This window comes from Lutra lutra, chromosome 10, assembly GCF_902655055.1.
Source record: "Lutra lutra chromosome 10, mLutLut1.2, whole genome shotgun sequence".
Taxonomy (NCBI): Eukaryota; Metazoa; Chordata; class Mammalia; order Carnivora; family Mustelidae; genus Lutra; species Lutra lutra.
Genome location: NC_062287.1, coordinates 14497555 through 14511438, shown reverse-complemented (window position 1 = coordinate 14511438; position 13884 = coordinate 14497555). Strand labels below are relative to the sequence as shown.

At 42.9% G+C, this 13884-nt stretch overlaps 1 protein-coding gene across 2 annotated transcripts; it reads right to left on the bottom strand.

Moving 5' to 3' along the window:
* Window positions 1-4201: 4201 nt before the first annotated feature.
* Window positions 4202-12780, bottom strand: LOC125080070 (T-cell surface glycoprotein CD3 gamma chain). Of its 2 annotated transcripts, none has more exons than XM_047693903.1 (7): window positions 12638-12780; window positions 7405-7428; window positions 6718-6939; window positions 5997-6128; window positions 5330-5373; window positions 4854-4937; window positions 4202-4227 (listed from the first exon to the last, which is right to left on the bottom strand). In XM_047693903.1, exons 1-6 carry the CDS (start codon window positions 12690-12692, stop codon window positions 4872-4874), a joined length of 543 nt encoding a protein of 180 aa, XP_047549859.1. In that variant the 5' UTR covers window positions 12693-12780; the 3' UTR covers window positions 4202-4227; window positions 4854-4871. The 2 variants fall into 2 exon arrangements, with proteins under 2 accessions (XP_047549859.1, XP_047549860.1); XM_047693904.1 differs by having other exon boundaries at window positions 4858-4937.
* Between the last annotated feature and the right edge of the window lie 1104 nt (window positions 12781-13884).

Below are 13884 nucleotides of genomic sequence, written 5' to 3'. Positions count from 1 at the left end.
AGTACAGAGGTTAAGATGATGAAAAAATTCCCAAAATGGTTGTGGTGATGGTTGCACAGCATTGTGATTGTATTTAATGCCACTGAATAGTACACTTAAAATATTTAAAATGGTAAATTTCATGTTATGTGTATTTTGCCTCCCACCCACCTATACACCCACACACAGCACCGTGCAATCTTTGAAAGCTTGTCTTATTCCAGCATTATGCTAGTTTCTGAAGATACATTAGTAAAAAGTACACAAGTCTTTTCCTGCTTGGAGCTTACAGTCTGGTGAGGGTAGAGTGGTAACTTAAAATTAATGGGCACGGAGTGCCTGGGTGGTTTAGTCGCTAAGTGTCTGCATTTGGTTCAGGTTTTTGTCTCAGGGTCCTGGGACTGAAACCCACATGGCCTCCCTACTGGGCAGGAATCCTGCTTCTCCCTCTCCCACTCCCCCTACTTGTGTTCCCTCTCTCACTGTCTCTCTCTGTCAATAAATAAATAAAATCTTAAAAAAAAAACCCCAAAATCAATGGGCATAAGAGGGATAATTGAAAAAGTAGTTCTGGAATGATTGGGTAGCTATGCAGTGTGCAAGTTAGTATGTTAGGCCTTTACATTAAAATTAATTCAAGATGGATCATTCATTTAAATGTGTAAAATGAAACCATAAAAAGGTCAGAGGAAGTCATAGGAAAACTTTTTAAAAAGAATAATCTTTTAAAAAAAGATTTTATTTCTTTATTTGAGGAGAGAATGAGCAGTTGGGAGTAGCACTTCCCACTGAGCAGGCAGCCCAATATGGGAAAAATCTTAAATTGGGGAAGACCTTTCTAAATAGGAAACAACCTAGAAGCTGCAAGAGACCAGTAAATTCTACTATATGCAGGTAAATAAAATGTTCACAGAAAACCAATCATCATCAAGTCAAAGAATGAATGCCAAAATTGGAAAAATATCTGCAACTAATATCACAAACAAAAGATCTAGTTTCGGGCGCCTGGGTGGCTCAGTGGGTTAAGCCGCTGCCTTCGGCTCAGGTCATGATCTCAGGGTCCTGGAATCGAGTCCCGCATCGGGCTCTCTGCTCAGCAGGGAGCCTGCTTCCCTCTCTCTCTCTCTCTGCCTGCCTCTCTGTCTACTTGTGATCTCTCTCTGTCAAATAAATAAATAAATAAAAACTTTAAAAAAAAATCTAGTTTCCCACATATGTAAAGGGCTGTTGCAAGTCAAGAAGAAAAAGATAAAAGAATATGACCATATATATCATGAGAAGGAAAAACACATGGTTCACTTCTATTTTTTTTATAAGGAAAACATAAATTAAAACTATACTGAGATGCCATGTTTAACTTTTTTTTTTTAAAGATTTTATTTATTTGTCAGAGAGAGAGGCAGGCAGAGAGAGAGGAGGAAGCAGGCTCCCTGCTGAGCAAGGAGCCCGATGCAGGACTCGATCCCAGGACCCCAGGATCATGACCTGAGCCGAAGGCAGCGGCTTAACCAACTGAGCCACCCAGGCATCCCAATGCCATGTTTAACTTATCAGATTGGCAAAGTTCAAAAAATATGGAGCAAAAAGCACTCTCAATTATTGTAATTGGGAGTAACCTCCATGAAGTGCAATTTGGCAATATTTAATAAAATTACAAGTGCAAATACATTATGGCTTTCAAATCTCATTTATTTGTATTTGTTATGAATTGTCCTAAGTATGTTCAAAATGACATCTGTCAGCAATAAAACTATGAAACTTTCAAAACTATAAAAGGAAGACAGGAGAAATCTTTGTGACCTTGGGTTTGGCAAAGATTTCTTAGGCATGATACCAAAAGCACAATCTATTAAAAAAATGGGTAAAATAAGCTTCATCAAAATTAAAATATTCTGGCTTCAAAAGTCACCACGAAGAGAATGAAAAGATAAGCCACAGACTGGTAGATGTATTTGCGAATCATATATGTAATAAAGGACTTGTATTCAAAATATAAAGACCTCTTTTAATTCAACAGTAAGACATACAAACAACCCAAATTAAAAAAAAAAAGATTTAAAATAGACATTTCACCAAAGATAAAAGGATGGCGGACAAGTATACGAAAATTAGTTATTAGGGAAATGCAAATTAAAGGTACAATAAGATACCATTTTATACCTAGGAGAATGGCTATACTAAAAAAAAAAAATAAGGTAACAAATATTGGTGAGGATTTGGAGAAATAGAAACCCTCAACCATTGCTAGTGGGAATGTAAATGGTACAGGGAATTTTAAAAAGTTAAACATAAATTTGTCATACAACCCAGCAATTCTTCACTCCCAGGTATCAACCCCAGAGAAATGAAGACGTGGGGTCCACAAAAAGATTAGCATGAAAATGTCCAACACATTGTATAATTAACAGCATATTGTGTGATTCCATTTATATGAAATGTACAGAAAAGGCAAATCTGACAGAAAAGAGATTAGTGGTTGCCTGGGGCTGAGATTGGAAACAGGGAATGACTGCAAACAGCAGAAGAAATCTTTTTTTTTTTTTTAAAGATTTTATTTGTTTATTTGACAGAGAGAGATCACAAGTAGAGAGGCAGGCAGAGAGAGAGAGAGAGAGAGAGAGAGGGAAGCAGGCTCCCTGCTGAGCAGAGAGCCCGATTCGGGACTCGATCCCAGGCCCTGAGATCATGACCTGAGCCGAAGGCAGTGGCTTAACCCATTGAGCCACCCAGGCGCCCCCAGCAGAAGAAATCTTAAGAGGGTGATGGAAACGTTCTAATGATTATGGTGATTACACAGCTGGGTAAATTTTGTAAAAGTCACTGAGAACAGGGAAAATCTCTTAAAATGACTGAATTTTATAGCATGTAAATTATATCTCAATACAATTATTTTTATTTTTTAAAGATTTTATTTATTTAACAGGGAGAGACACAGCAGAGAGGGAACACAAAGCAGAGGGAGAGGGAGAAGCAGGCTTCTCTCTGATCAGAGAGCCCAACCAGTGGCTCACGCCCAGGACCCAGGGATCATGACCTGAGCCGCAGGCAGACGTTTAATGACAGAGCCACCTGGAGCCCCTATACAATTATTTTTATTTTTATTTATTTATTTTTAAAGATTTTATGTATTTATTTGACAGACAGAGATTACAAGTAGGTGGAGAGGCAGGCAGAGAGAGAGAGAGAAGCAGGCTCCCGGTGGAGCAGAGAGCCTGATGCGGGGCTCGATCCCAGGACCCTGGGATCATGACCTGAGCTGAAGGCAGAGGCTTTAAACCACTGAGCCACCCAGGTACCCTTTATTTTTATTTATTTTATTTATTTTGTTATTTTTAAAAAAGATTTTATTTATTTATTTGAGAGAGAGAGCATGAGAGGGGAAGGGGTCAGAGGAAGAAGCAGACTTCCCGCTCAGCAGGGAGCCCAATGCTGGATGCGATCCCAGGTCGTTTAACCAACTGAGCCACCCAGGCACCCCCTATAAAATTATTTTTTAAATGACACTTATACAACGTTAGTCATTGCAGCATTGCAAGAGCAAAATATTGGCAGCAATATTTTGTCTATCCATGGGGGGTGATTAAATAAATCATAGCGAGTCTATGTCATGTGGTTGCATTTAAAAAAGACTGCTTTACTTACTGATATGAAATAATCTTAAGGTTTATTACGTGAAAAGTGCAAGATGTATAGTATGACACCATTTGTGTGAAAAATAGGGAAGGGAAGAATAATGTGTACTTAAGAGTGCTTATGAAAAAAAAGAGAGTTTGCTCATGTATGCCTAGAATACCTCTGATTTAAATACCTATATATTTACCTTATAAAGATACATAAGAAACTGGTATATTGTTTGTCTCTGGAAAGGACAACTGAATGGCTGGGGATGGAGGTGGAGGGAGACCTTTCATTGCATATTTGAACGATGTAAATTATGACATACAGAAAGTAAATAAAAATTAGAAGTTTAAAAAGTGATATTCAAATAGAGGGGGTTATGGGACCTTTTCAATTTTCTTTTACAGGAAAATTACCTCCCAATAGGTGGCGCTCATGCAACACCATACATATTTTTACTTTCCTTTTAGTTTTATTTTGAGAAAAATCCGTATTTGCTCTGATGGACTTTCTTCTCCATTTGTCACCTTTGGGAAACTTGAGTCTAGAATTAGGGCTGAAAGTCTCTCCGCTAGGAGTGTTCCAAAGTGTAATGCCATGTTTCTGGGATCTATCCAGCATGGAGAACACCTGGATTGAAAAAAAGAAAAATTGGGATTGGTTCAGAAAACCAAATAATGCTTGGGTCCTGTTTTCTTGATTGAAACTTGATTGATTGAATCAGAACTCCTGATTGCTTGATTGGTTGATCGAGAGGTTAATAGAGGTCAGAGGTTTATAATGAATGCTGATTTTGCCCTGGGGGAGACACTTGAAATATCTGGAGATATTTTTGGTTGTTACATCTGGGGGTACTACTGGCATCTGGTGGAGAGAGGTCAGTGATGCTGCTGACAACCCTACAATGAACAGGATAGTCCCCTCACGACAAAGAACTATCAGTCACCTACCCTCCCCTAAGCTTATAGCTTCTTAGAAAAAGGAGATAGGCTTGGCAACAGATGGGAAGGCAGGTAAAGGAAAGGTTTTGTTTTTTAAGAGAGAGCAGGCGCTGGGGGAGAGAGACAGACGGAGAGGGGGAGAGAGAGAGAATCTTAAGCAGGTTCTGCGCTGAGCACAGAGCCCAGTGCAGGGCTCAATATCACAACCCTGAGATCATGACCCGAGCTAAAATCAAGAAATAGACACTTACCCTACTGAGCCACCCAGGTGCCCCAGAAAAGGTAATTTCTTAGAACTGGTGTATAAGGACATACCTACTTTGAGTCCTGAGTTCAATTTTTCCTCAATCGCTTTCCTTGAAGGTGGCCATATTGGTCATTTTCCCGATCCCTGAGGGGCTAAAAAGAACAGCACAGTCATAAACTCATTTTCCCTCCTCATCTGTGAATTAATTTGATGCACATTTATTGAATGCTTTTCGTGTGCAAGGCTTTGGAGTGGGTGCTTCACGATCCTGGGGGTGGAAAGAGGACAAGGAGGTTGGAGGCTCTGTATACAGTTTCTTTGTGTGTCCCTCTCCCTGTTTCTTCAACTTTTTCTCACTGGATCCAGACCTTAGTCTCTCTCAACCTTTCTCTTCATTTCATCCATTCTACCCAAAGTGTGACTATGTAATCAACCTGTATGCCCTAAGCAATTCCTTATCTGTATGGTCTCCTCTGAATAACTTGTCCCCCACCCCCAAATTGTACTATTAATTATAGTAATTATTCATTCCCCCCTCCCTTACCTGGTAAAGCTGGTCATTGGACAACAGAGTCTGCTTGTCTGAAGCTACAAAAAACAAACAAACAAAAAAACGCAAGGTAGGCTAAGAAATTGGGTTATATTCACACACTGGAGTACTAAACAGTAATAAGAGTGAGTGAACTACAACAAGGTGGAAAGATTTCACAGGCATGTTTTTTGACTAACAGAAGCACACACACAGGAGTACTTTTGTATGAGTGCATTGACATAAGGAATGAAAACAGGCAAAATTAATCAATGTTGTTACAAGTCGGGATAATACTGGTTTTGGGGGATGGGTAGAGGCTGGAATTGACCACAAGGGGGACGTCTAGGGCGTGGGTAATACTCTCTTTCTTGAACTGGGTCTTGGATTCATGGGTGTGTTTGCTTGTTTAGCTGTATGCTTGCCATTCATGCATGTTTCTTTCTGTAGGTCTTAGTTCAATTAAAGAGTTTTTTTTAAATTCAGAGGAATCGGAGGAAAATCAGAGGGAGGTGGTTCTTGAGACAGGTAAATATGCTGTGAACACAACAGGGTCCTTTTCACCCAGTTGGGCTAGATGTCAACACGTGCCCACCTCATCTCTTCTATTGGGTCTACTTTGGTAGGAAGGAAACTGAGGGTCCCCGGTGGTCTCATTTCTCACTGAGGAACATTCTTTTACCTCTGGACTGGCGAACTCCATCCTGTCCAGCAATGAAGTAAACACCGACAGCAAGGAAGAAAATGCTGACGATTTCAGCGAAGACAAAGCTGGATACAGTGCCTGCGTTCAGGTCAATGCAGTTCTGACACACTATGGGGAAAGGGAGGGACAAGGAGCCTTCAAGGTGTGAAAGTGGTTCTCCTGAATCTTTTTCTCTTGCCTACACGTGCTAATGCCTCCACCTAGGGTAGCAGACTCCTCTCTCTGTGCAAGGTATGTTAGGGGAATTGCCTGGGAAGATCCTGGGACTAAGCATGCAACACTTCCTGATATCCCCCCACCCCCCAGGCATTCTGGGGAAACCTATAAAGTCTGACCATCAGGAAATATGTGAAATAGAAGGAAGATCAGATCCCCTTCTCTGTGGTCATCTGCCTTCTACATTTCATTGCTGTTCACCTTGTAATCTCCTCTGTCTCCCTGAACTACCCCAACTCAGTTTATATGAATGGATGACGGCTCCAATCCATGACTGCCTATCCAGAATTAAACCAGGACCAGGTATGCTTTTCTAAGAAGATGAGGGAACTGTCTTGTTATATTCAAAAAGAGGCAAGCTGAGATTGAGAGAATGAGAACTGGTTAGCGTCTATCCCCACACTCACCAGGGATAAGAAGCCCACCAGATTAGCGAGTACTGCTTAATTAGATAACAAACAAACCAAAGGGGATTACATACTTCTGTAATATACTTGGAGTGGTTCTGAAATGTTCTCTGATCCTCTACACTGATATATCCCTTGAGGGTCCTTGATACTGCTTCCCAGATTCAGCTTAGTATTATTCGAGGAATTTTCTGGTTTCCCGTCTTTTAACCATGTGATCTTTGTGTCTTTTGAGACACAAATCAGAAGTACTGAACCATCTTCTCGATTGTCATCCAGTTTTACCACAGGACCTTCTGAAAAGGGAAAAGTCACCGTCTGTTAAGGATTGTTCCTCTGAAATTTTCCCTGCCTCGAGGTATCAGGACAAGACCATTGTAGCGGCTCTTCTCAAACTTTGATGTGCACATGGTTCCCATGGGCAACCTAGTGAGAATTTCAGATTCTGCTTAGTAGTTCTGGGAAAGAGCTGAAATGGAGCATTTCTAACTTGATGCCAGTGGTGTTGGTTCATGGGTCCCACTTTGAACAGTGCCTAGCTGCTGGGGTCCTGTTTCTACTCCAAGAATTAGAGAGCTAATTGCTTGGCTTCAGGAAAGCTGCCCAGAAAGATCATGACTGGCCAGTTGTTTGGTTGACTGCCATTATTACCCATCATCCCATCCCTTCTGTCACTTAGTCCTATATGACTACTAGTGTAGGAACCATATTTCCATGAATTTCCTCAGACTTTGAGGATAGAAAGAAGCCATTCACACTACCTTGTTTCTTCTCGGCTGTAGTACCTATAGAGACAGAAGAGAGAGAGAGGATTAGCTGGGTATAGAATTGTCCAGATGCCCTGAGGTAATCATTTCCTTGGTCATTCAAGGCCAAGACAGATATCCTAATCTAAGAGTGGGCAGTATCTATACTTACCTCCCTGGGTTGTAGCCTAAATCACCAAATTGAATTCAAGGTGTTGTATAATAAAGAATTTGTCTGGTCTTTGTCATGGATTCCTGGGAAGGAGTTTCTAAACCCTTGGAATTTCATGAGTGATAGGAGTGTCTGTGTTATTCTTGGTGGGCTTATTTATTTATTTATTTTTAAAGATTTATTTATTTATTTATTTGCGAGAAAGCATGAGAGAGCATATGGTGGGGGGAGGGAAGAGGGAGAGAGAGAGAAGCAGACTCCCTGCTGAGCATGGAGCTCCACTCGGAGCTTGATCCCACAACTCTGTGATCATGATCTGAGCCGAAATCAAGAGTTGGACGCTCAACCGACTGAGCCACTCAGGTGCCCCTTGGTGGTCTTTTGGACCATACATGAATTTGTGTTATGAGATGACTCAGGATGGGGCTAGTCAAGACCCGTGTAATCTGGAATCTGAGCCTTGGCTGAGGAAGAGAGCTGGAGACTGAATTCAGTCACGTGGCCAGCAATTCAATTAATTATACGTATCTCGTGAAACTCCAGTAAAAACTCAGTGGAGGGGCACCTGTATGGCTCATTTGGTTAAGTGTCTGCTTTTGGATCAAGTCAAGATCCCAGGATCCTGGGATTGAGCCCCACATTGGGCTCCCTGCTCAGTGGGGAGCCTGCTTCTCCTTTTCCTTCTGCCTGCCTCTGCCCTGCTTGTTCTCTCTCTCTCTGAAAAATAACAAAATAAAATCTTAAAACAAAAACAAAAACAAAAACTCAGTGGAGGGGCCCATGTGTGGCTCTGTTGGTTGAACATCTGACTCTTGGTTTCAGGTCAGGTCATGATATCTGGGTGGTGAGATCAAGTCCCGTGTTGGACTTTGTGCTGGGCACAGAGCCTGCTTGAGATTCTCAACCTTTCCGTCTATTCTCCCACTGCTCCCTCTTTCTCTAAAAAAACCCCAAAAAGTCAAGGGAAATAAAATTCTCAGTGGAGCTTCCTTGTTGGTGAATGTATTAATGTACTAGGAGAGTGATATATTCTGATTCCACAGGGAGAGGGCACAGGAACTCTGTGTTCAGGGCCTTCACAGACCTTACGCATCTCTTCATTTGGAAAAATGCTAATTTTATTTTTTATAATTAAACTGTAATAGTAAAGGGGCACCTTGGTGGCTCAGTCATTAAGCATCTGCCTTCAGCTCACGTCGTGGTCCCGGAGTTCTGGGACTGAGCCCCAGGTTAGGGTTCCTTGCTCAGTGGGGAGCCTGCCTCTCCTTCTGCCCCTCACTCTGCTCATGCTCTCTCTCAAACAAGTAAGTAAGTAAATAAATAAATCTATTTTTAAAAAGATTTTATTTACTTATTTGTCAGAGAGAGAGAGAGCACAGGCAGGCAGAGTGGCAGCAGAGGCTGAGGGAGAAGCAGGCTCCCCGCTGAGCAAGGAGCCCGATGTGGGACTCAATCCCAGGATGCTGGGACCATGCCCCGAGCCGAAGGCAGCTGCCTAACCAACTGAGCCACCCAGGCGTCCCAAATAAATCCATTTTTAAAAATTTGAGCTGTAATAGTAAATATGTGCTTTCTTGAGTTTTGTGAGTTGTTGTAACCAATTGTCAAATCTGGGAACCCTCCAGGTTTGTACCCAGCTTGTCAGAAGTTTAGGTGGTATAGGAACCCCTGAACTTGTGCCTGGAACTCAAAGGGAGGGCAGTCTTGTTGGGCACAGTGCCCTTGACCTGTGGGGTCTGATGTTAATTCTGGATGGTTAGCATCAGGACTATACAGCAACATACATCAAAGTATTGCACGCATGGTCTGGAATGCTCTGCTTTTTTTAGCAGCTAAAGCTCCATCAAAAGTGGGTTTACGTGAACTAAAGGCTTTTTGAGTATGTCTAAAATCCTCAGCCTTGGGGCGCCTGGGTGGCTCAGTGGGTTAAAGCCTCTGTCTTCGGCTCAGGTCATGATCCCAGGGTCCTGGGATCGAGCCCCGCATCAGGCTCTCTGCTCAGCGGGGAGCCTGTTTCCTCCTCTCTCTCTGCCTGCCTCTCTGCCTACTTGTGATCTCTGTCTGTCAAATAAATAAATAAAATATTAAAAAAAAATAAAATCCTCAGCCTTGGTAATCCATTTTTTTGTAGAAACCCTGGACGTCCTGGGGTGGGGCGTAGCTATTCAATAGCCTTCAAATCTGTCTCAAAACTCAAGAGTAGTGGAGTTGCGTTCATTGTACTACAAAGAAGTAGCACCAGAATTCAGTTCAATTGGATTGAATGCAAACATTTACCACATAGCTGACGTACCTGATGTGATTAGCTGTGTGAAAGACAGGAGTGGCGATACAAAGAACTAACTTGTTGCCTCCAAAGAGTTTACAATGAAGCAGGAAAAATAAACACCGATGTAATTAACATAATAGAATATATAAATTATCTTTAGTATTCATGCAAATGCGTTTGAAAGGGGCTAGAAGCTATTGATTTTGCCCAAGAGTCAGGGACAGGGAAAACTTAACAGAGAAAGTGACATTTGGTTGGAACTTGAATGATTGGGAGTTCGCTGGACAGAAAAAGGCATCCTGGGGAGAAGGAGGAGCTGAGCAAAGACACAGGTTGGAAAAGGACAGAGAGGTAGTGTGTCTAGAGGTGGAGTGTATGGTGGGGACAGATGAAGCATGAATCAAACTATGAAGGGGGAAAAAAGTATGGAAACAGTTGGAAGGAGTCAGCTGTTTTAGAACTTCTTGTAAGACTGAAATGGTTATTAATTGTACTTAACAGAGTTTGGAACATGGTAGCTTTATATTTGTTGAATGAGTGCATGAATGGATGAATGAGTGAATTAAAAAAAAAAAAGCAAGGCAAACAGTTAAGCAGATTTCTCACCAGTGGCCCTCCTTGACCACCTGATCACCATGGGAGGGACAAAGGGACCCCTTGTTCTAACTCAGATTCTATAGGAGAGAGGGTCCAACTGATTGCTAACATCCTTTAATTTTGCTTCTGTGAGTCTTCTTTCTTTTTAGGATTTGAGTGCTCATGTAGCCAAATTTCCTAGACTGACTGGTAAGAGGACAGAGCCCATAGGAAGGAGGGATCATCCAAGTTCACACAGCTCACTGGTGGCTGATCTGGACCCAGAGTTCAGGTTTCCATTGCTCTTTCTGCTATATCTAGCTGCTTCACACAGGCTTTCAGCCCTGCCCCTCCACGTGTGGTCTTCAGTGGCTCTTCTCCCATTTCCTGCAGAAATCATTCTAAACTCTCACTGTCCTCCTTGAGTCCCCCGCTCAGGAACAACAAGCTCAGTTTTAGCAAGTGGCATCATCTGCCACTTAGGTCATTGAGAACGTAGATGCCGTAATGAACCTTCTCCAGCTTCCTTCCCAACTACACACCTACCCATGGCCAAAGCCATTTGCACTTCCTCTCTCTTGCCTTCTCCTCTGCGTCCTTGACCTCATTCTCAACTCCATCCTTTCAACATCAACTCCAGGAACTTGCTCTACTCTCTGCGTTTTCCTTTAGCCTAGAAATGGACTCACATTTCTCTCACACTCAAAAATATTTCATCTTAGATCCTATGTCCTTTTCTATTTACCACTCAAACTCTCTTCTCATCCAAACATCTTTTTTTTTTAAGATTTTATTTATTTATTTGACAGAGAGAAATCACAAGTAGACGGAGAGGCAGGCAGAGAGAGAGAGAGAGAGGGAAGCAGGCTCCTGGCTGAGCAGAGAGCCCGATGCGGGACTTGATCCCAGGACCCTGAGATCATGACCTGAGCTGAAGGCAGCGGCTTAACCAACTGAGCCGCCCAGGTGCCCCTCATCCAAACATCTTTAAAGACAGTCTACACTTGGTACTTTATCACCGTCCTCATCTTCTATACACTTCCATTTGGTTTTCCCTCATACTACTCCAGTGAAAGGGTTATAAATCAATTGTGGCCTTTATTTTGTTAAATCCCACAGGCTTAAACTTTTAAATATATTCTTCTATCAGCAGGATGTCTCTATAATATTTCATTATTGGTGATTCTTTCCTTTTGGAAGTTCTCTGCTCCCTTGGTATTGCATCATCTGATTATTCCAGCTCTTTGATCATCCTCTTATCTCTTTTGTGAGATGTTTTTCTCTAACTACCCCTTATTTATTTATTTATTTAAAAAAATAAATTTTATTTATTTATTTGACAGACAGAGATCACAGGTAGGCAGAGAGACAGGCAGAGAGAGCGGGGGAGAAGCAGTCTCCCTGCTGAGCAGAGAGTCTGATCTGGGGTTCGATCCCAGGAATCTGAGATCATGACCTGAGCCGAGGCAGAGGCTTAACCCACTGAGCCACCCAGGCGCCCCTCTTACTACCCTTTAAAGGTTAATATCCTCTCGGTTCCATCCTCAGGCCCTCTTCCTCACATCTCACATAGTCCTTGTATGATTTCAGCAACTTTTGTGTTTTCCTCAGCGTGTGGAGAACCATCTCTAGTCCAGATTCCAGGCATCAACCCAGGTCATCCACTTCCCATTGTTTATGCCCAACAGAATATTCATCCAGGCGTCCTATATTGTACCTTACACTTAGTCTAGTGACACTGAAGCTTCTCTCTCCAATTAGACTATAAGCTCACTAGGGCAGAAGGTTCTTATCCTTCCTTATATCCTCCTAGCCTATCATGTGATAGGATCTCACTCCTATTTGTTGACCTGTTGGCCCTATGACCAACTGGGTGAGTGCCTTATAGGTCTCCCCCTAACTCCAGCTCTGAGTTAAGGAAAACACACTTTTTCTTTTCAGGTTCCCAGCCTGTGCCCTTTTGGGCTACAGTCAACCTAAGATGGCGGCATCCGGGTCTTCCCTCTAGCCAGTCAAGTCTGCTATTTTCATTTCTTAAGAGACAAGGACCCCCATCTCTCCCACTGGACACTGCTTCTCTCTAGCAGAGAACAATAAGAGGCTTCATTTTGCCCTTCTTTCTCAGAATTCTACGTCTGAGGTAGCCTTGAGGTTAGAGAAACCAATACCCTTTCTTTCCCGGTAATGATCTCTTCCCCTGAGCCTTTCTCCAGACTACCAGAACCCCGTACCTTGAAGAAGAGTGACAGCCAAGATGAGGCCAGCCAGATGCTTCCCTGGCTCCATGTCAGTCTCTGTCTTTCCCCGCAAAGAAGCACGAAGCAACTCCCAGCAGCTCACCAGCCTGCAGAGAAGCTCATCTGGCTCCGCCCAGTACCGCTCAGCCTGGCGCCCCTGAGAGAAGGCTCAAATCCAGAACCACCACCGTCTACTTCAAACGTGGGCAGAGAGGGGCCTCAGAAGGTCTGCAGGTGCATATGTATCTTGCTTTCTGTGAAGGAGTAGAGAATAGGAGGACGTGGGAGGGAAAGGGAGAGAGGACTGCTTCTCCATCTCTGAGACAGCTTGCACAGAAAAACCCCTTGGGTTCTGGGTAGGAGATGGGCCCCTTTCTTCATGAGAGGGGTAAACATCTCTGCTACCGCTTGTTGCTAGGATGTCAGTTGGTTGCTAGAAACTCATGAATTTAAGTGAGAAACCTCATGTGCTCAAGCCCTTATTCAGGCATTTTTCACTGCTCTTTGGAGACAAGATCATCAAAAAGGGGCCTGCCTGGATGAGAATAGGTAGGACAATTGGAACGAGACAAGCCATATATTTCCAGGCACCAGAGCCTGAACTGAGTTTCCAGGATCTTAGGCCCCTGGCTCCCTCAGCCGGTCCATCAGTGAGTCAACAAAAATCTACAGAACCTCTCGTTATGTGCCAGGCACAAGCCAGATGGAGATACAGAAGGGAGCAAGACATGTGCTATCTCTGCCCTCTGGAAAATTACAGTCCGACTCCAGCAGTGTAGAGAGTTTGGATCCCCATAGGCCACAGGGGAGAAAAGCCCACTTGTCTCCTGGTGAGTCAATCACATTGTTATTAATAACTGTCTCTTATTGAGCAAATGTGGTATCTCATGTACCATGCAAACTTTTTGTCTGAATCCTTATTGGCATACAAAGAGAATTAGGCTCTGAAAAATTCCATGACTGGCCCAGGCCCAGTGGGTAGGCAGGCAGTACTGGAGATGGCATTCAAATGTCCGGTTTAAAAGCTACTTAGTCTGGTGTCCCAGGCTGTCCAAGGAGGACCTTGGGCGGAGTCCCAAGAAAGACCAGAAATGGGAGGAACCTTGCTGGTATGGCTTATGGGAAACTCTGAAATTACTGTTTTACATCAGTGACTTGGGAAAGAACATCCTAAACCTTCTTTTACTTCTTAGAGGTCTAGACAACATTTTCCACATGCTCTGCTCTCTCTTCCACCTCAC

Bases quoted from the DNA above. Each gene is read 5' to 3' on its own strand.
- LOC125080070 (XM_047693903.1), bottom strand. From the start codon at position 12,692: ATGGAGCCAGGGAAGCATCTGGCTGGCCTCATCTTGGCTGTCACTCTT. The intron at 7,429-12,637 runs GTACGGGGTTCT...CTGTCTCTATAG, and splicing joins GGCTGTCACTCTTCTTCAAG to GTACTACAGCCGAGAAGAAA. The intron at 6,940-7,404 runs GTAGTGTGAATG...TTCCCTTTTCAG, and splicing joins TACAGCCGAGAAGAAACAAG to AAGGTCCTGTGGTAAAACTG.